General features: G+C 44.2%; 2 protein-coding genes across 2 annotated transcripts in view; both read left to right on the top strand.

The window, feature by feature from the left end:
* The first annotated feature begins 1,019 nt into the window (after positions 1-1,019).
* On the top strand, positions 1,020-4,591 carry ERP29 (endoplasmic reticulum protein 29). Its single transcript, XM_009283955.2, has 3 exons — positions 1,020-1,061; positions 1,374-1,512; positions 2,696-4,591. The coding sequence occupies exons 1-3, from the start codon at positions 1,020-1,022 to the stop codon at positions 3,196-3,198; spliced, it is 684 nt and encodes a 227-aa protein (XP_009282230.1). The 3' UTR covers positions 3,199-4,591.
* A 124-nt stretch (positions 4,592-4,715) lies between these two features.
* TMEM116 (transmembrane protein 116) overlaps positions 4,716-4,922 on the top strand; it is a 14,736-nt gene continuing 14,529 nt past the window's right edge. The window contains exon 1 of the mRNA XM_009283859.2: positions 4,716-4,736. Coding sequence (XP_009282134.2) covers positions 4,716-4,736 — 21 coding nt within the window. The remainder of the gene's footprint in view (positions 4,737-4,922) is intronic.

The raw sequence follows: 4,922 nt of genomic DNA on the forward strand, positions 1-4,922 counted from the left end.
CCCAGGGCAGGACGGTGCAGGGGAGCGAGTCGGGGCCGTGAGCACACTCTGCCTGGTCCGGTTTCGGTTCTTTTTTGTTGATGAAAGAGAAAGCAACAGGCTTCTGCCAGGCTGAGGGTTTTTTTCTCCGCTGAATCACTTTGAAATGAAGGTGTCTTCCTAGAGCGAGGCAGGATTTTGATTTCAGTAGCAACTAGTGCTGTGACAGGTGTCGCAGGCCCAGCTTGAGGCAGATGGCGAGACGCCCGTCGAAAGGGAATCGGCGTATGGCAGGATTAAAGCGTGTTCTGTAGCAGTATAAGCTGAAGAGACAACAATCAGCTGAGCTGTTTGAAAAGCATCAGCCCTAAGCAAACTGCTCAGGCATGAGCAAATACTTCTTGCCACATGCCAACCCCCCGCTTGATTTTTCTGCTGTGACAAACCATTTTTGGTGTTTTAGCGCTACGGCGCTCTACAACCCTTAGGACCTTCCAGCTCTTCTGCAACGAGAAGAATTTGAAGTAGTTGGCAGAATGCTGAAAGAGGGAGTTTAAAAGACCAGCAGAAATATCAAAGCTGTAACACCTGCCATGCTCGCTTCTTATCGGGACAGTAAATAAAGTGATCAGCAGGCCCAGGGCTTGAAGACTTTTGTTAACTGTTGCAACCAGCTGTTATGTCAGTGCCTGAACAGTGCTTGCAGTGCACTTTGTGTAGGTGGGGACCTGTGTTGCAATCTGACCCTGTTCACTAGAAAAAAGATTTTGCAAGGTCTTCTCCTGGAGGGAGAAAAAAATCCCAAACCAGGTGACAGATTCCATTTCCAAGCTCATTTGAAAGGGCATCAACCGAGCAGAGCAAAACTCAACAGCAGAAGCGAAGAGGAATCAATTCAAACACGAATTTTCCGTTTACTGAACCAGTACAGCACCTCCAGCATCTCTGCTCCCTCCCTGCACCTCCCCTCTTAGCTAAGAGCTGCAGTTCTCATGCTGGGACGCTTCAGAATTACACTAGATTTGGCCTCTGTCCTCTTAATGTCCCACTGGAAATTGTTTAGCTGGCTGACTTCCAAGACGGTAATCAGATTTACAATAAGCAAATCAGGTATAATTAAAGGTATTGTCAGATCCCCCAAACCTACCACGTACCATCTTTATCATCTGGTGTAGGAATATGTACACCCAAAGCTCAGTCTTTCCTCCACACTGCAGTGAGTCATTTTTGAAAGGCCATAATTATAAAATTTCCATTCTCCCTCTCTGCATCTGCTCATTGCACAGGAAAAGAAGAACAAGCTAAAGCAACCTTAGGTGACTTATAGATTACTCAAACCTGAAATGCTAAAGTTTTGTCTTTTTTTTTTTTTCTTCTTCTTCTTCTTGTTTTAGGTAATTCCAAAGCATAAGTTTGTCCTTGTGAAATTCGATACACAATATCCATATGGTGAGAAACAAGATGAGTTTAAAAAGCTGGCAGAGAGCTCAGGCTCCAGTGAAGATCTTCTGGTGGCTGAAGTGGGAATATCAGGTGAGGAACTCTGGACAGATTAGTACAGTATGGGTTGGTGTGGAGGAAATAAAATTCGCTGCAATTTCTGATGAAAACAGGCTCTGAGGTAATTGTGATAGTGAGAAATGAGATGGGCCCGGCCCTGTTGGACCAAAGCACCTGCTCTGGCCGGTTGCTGAGCTCTGCCGCTGTGCCCCCCGCGGTGAGCGTAGGAGTGCTGCTTATCTCCTTCCGGCTGGTTAATGAAGCAAGTCAGCCCACGCTGCTAAACTGGATGCTACCCTCCTCATTTGTAGCACTTTTTGTCTTTTTTTTTTTTCTTTCTTTGCTGAGAGAAACCTTTTTGTCCATTTCTAGGGAAAAGGCCTTGCAAGAATCATGCTTTAGCCACAAGCCTGGTCAAATAAAGCAAATGTGGTATGATTAATTCATTGTAGCAAACCCTCCGCTTGTTGCTCGTAAAGCAGAGAAAGTGGCCGTTGCGTTATGGCTGGTGTACTTTGATGTTCTTGAATTGGCTTTAAGAGAAAAGCAGTGAAGAATGGATCACTGTCACCTTACTCACTCTTGTAGAGTGTCGGTTTGTAGGTAGAATTAAGAATTTAAGCTTACAGGAATTGTCTAACTGGGAAGTTTCACCCATGCTGACATCTCTAAACACACATGGATTTAGCAAAGTAGCATTGTTGAGATCTCTTTAAGTATGTTTTCTGTCCTCAAGAATAAATGCAATTTATGTAAGATGAGAAAACATCTTGTATCTTGGCATGCTGTCAGAACTAAAATGTGTAAGTGTACACTTTCTGCACATAGATCAGGAAAAAAATCCATTTAACTGTAAAATCAAACAAAATCAATGGATAGAGCAAAACAAGGAAAAAAATGGCTATTAATTTATCATACGGAGGACAGGGTTTGTACGTAGAGGTCCTGCCGATGTCTTATGCTATCACAGTCACAGTGAAGCACCATTAGAATCTTGTGTTTTTCTTTGGACAACCTAATGATGGTTTGCCTTGCAGAAGTGATATTCTGGGGTATTTTTGTTTCAGTGTATGGCACTTCCTGGCAAAGAGGTTATTAGGAAGCGTTGAAACTCTGGAGACAAATATTTACAAGTTTGTGTAGGAGAAAATCCTAATTTATTTTTTTCTTTTGATTAACGTACTGTGCTTTTCTGTGTTTCGTTTTGTCTTGATAGATTATGGTGATAAACTGAACACTGAGCTGGGAGAAAAGTACAAGCTGGATAAGGAAAAGTTCCCTATTTTTTACTTGTTCCAGGATGGTGACTTTGACAATCCCTTACCTTACAGCGGCCAAATTAAGGCCAGGGCTATTCAGCGCTGGCTGAAGAGTAACGGCATCTATCTGGGGATGCCAGGCTGCCTGAAAGAGTACGACATGCTGGCCAGCAAGTTTGTGAGCACCACTGAGAAATCAGAACGCCAATCCCTCCTGAAAAAGGGGCAAGAGAGTTTAGAAAAAACAAAAGAAACTGAGAAGAAGTCAGCTGAGCAATACTTGAAAATTATGAGCAAGATACTGGAGCAGGGAGAAGAGTTTGCTGCTAATGAAGTTGTCCGAATCACAAAACTGATCGAGAAGAACAAAATGAGTGATGGAAAAAAGGAGGAACTCCAGAAAAGCCTCAATATCCTTGCTTCTTTCCTGAAGAAGAATAATGAAAAAGATGAGCTCTAATATGTTGGAGAACTTTGTGCAAGCTGTGAAACACTGTCAAGAGTCCTAACCAGTTCTCCTTATGCAAGCAAACTTCCCGCTCACTTCAAGAGAGCAGCAGATTTCCTTCTGGTATTCTCAGTTTAGAAGATCAAGAGGAAGACATTCCTTAAAAACACAGTATTCAAAATGTTGGAGAAATCACCTTAAAGCAAGATGCCAGTATTGTGTAATACTATTCAATAACAGTGTTAAAGTAGACCAAAAAAAAAAAGCACTAGATTGGCCTGAAGCACATTCCTGGTGGTTTTTACAGCTGTTCCCTGGCAAAAAAAAAAACCCAAAATTCAGTCTCACATTCCATCTTACATGTTGTAAAAGGTACAGGTCCCTCGCATCACCGCCTTTCCCTGTTCTTAGTGTCCTTAGGTTTTATGCTCTTTAATCTACCCCTCCTCCTACCTTTTGTTTTCCCAATAGGGCTCCTTTTCCGAGTCTTGTTCTTCTTACCTGTTGTTGACTAAGAGACCCGGAGTTTCCTTTTTCTGTCTTCTCCTTCAGTGGCTCCTATCTCTGTTTGGCTTCGGTATCAGCCAAATGCTGGCAGGCGTAGTCAAGACAGGTCCTCCACATATCAGAACTTGCCCCTCATCTTCTGGCTGGAGCAGCCGTTCCAGCAAACGTTCTCCTGAAATCCTTTGTGGTACCCTGACAGAGCGAGTGATTTGAGCTCTGAGCAAGGGCAGAGTCTCCTTGAGGTGCTATTACACTTAGTCTCGCCAGTTTGTGCAAAAGCGTGTCTTTTCTGAGGTAAATTTGGGTGAGTTTTCTGATGGCTGAAGAGCATATGCAATGCTGGCACATTTTGCCTGTCCTTCCCGTCCAAGCTTTATTTCCCAGGTTCAAAATAAGGGGGGTGAGACCAATAAGGACATCTGAAAGTCTCAAGCCATAGTTAACGTGAACAAAGTATTTTCTCCAGCCTTGTCTTCAGAAGTGATTGACACTGTCAAACTAAAGCTTCATCAGCGTTTGGTAGTTTTAAGTATTTGAAAATGAGGTCTTGTAACAGGAAGCAGAAGTATTTGTGCCCATAGAAGCCCCAGCTATGTTATTTTAATGGAGATACCTGGCCAGGGATCAGGTCAGTCCTCAAAACTTGATACTGCATGTGCTGTTCATGCTGTGTGGAATTCAGATGGCCACTGGAAGATGCTGTACTCCTGATCAGTGTTACAGAGAGTTGAAAAGAGAAACACCTGATGAGTGTTTTACCTTAAGACTATGCTTTAAGCTAAGCAAAACTGATTTCTGTGGGAGCTTTGCTGCCTTTTGAATCCTGGGGTGGGTACAAGGAGCAGATATTGCTGCAAGATAAAATGTATTAATAATGCTATAATAAAAAAAGTGGTTCCAGTTAATAGCTGCTTCTTAAACTGCTTTCTAGAGAAACTGCTGCCGATTTCTGCGGTTAGAGGGAAAGGCAAAGACTGATCAGCCAGATGATGCCACCTAGAAGTGAAAGGAATGCCCCGGAGATGAGGGGTTTACACGAAGCGGTGGGAGGGTGTTCCTCGGGCCCGGCGTCCTCTCCCCCTTAGGAGGGGAGGAGGAAGGACCCCAGGCAGGGCGGGCGTCGGGGGCAATCTCTACGAGGCCTGTGCGAAGACGCTTCCCGCTTGACTCCTGAGGAGGGAGCCTCCGTGGCGCTGAAGGCCAGGCGCCCTTCGCGGCAGGGCCAGGGC

The sequence above is a fragment of the Aptenodytes forsteri genome, unplaced genomic scaffold, assembly GCF_000699145.1.
Source record: "Aptenodytes forsteri isolate BGI_AS27 unplaced genomic scaffold, ASM69914v1 Scaffold118, whole genome shotgun sequence".
Classification (NCBI taxonomy): domain Eukaryota; kingdom Metazoa; phylum Chordata; class Aves; order Sphenisciformes; family Spheniscidae; genus Aptenodytes; species Aptenodytes forsteri.

Coding starts and splice junctions, on each gene's coding strand:
- ERP29 (XM_009283955.2), top strand. CDS start 1,020: ATGTCCCACTGGAAATTGTTTAGCTGGCTGACTTCCAAGACG. Junction 1,062..1,373: donor GCTGGCTGACTTCCAAGACG/GTAATCAGATTT, acceptor TTCTTGTTTTAG/GTAATTCCAAAGCATAAGTT. Junction 1,513..2,695: donor GGCTGAAGTGGGAATATCAG/GTGAGGAACTCT, acceptor TTGTCTTGATAG/ATTATGGTGATAAACTGAAC.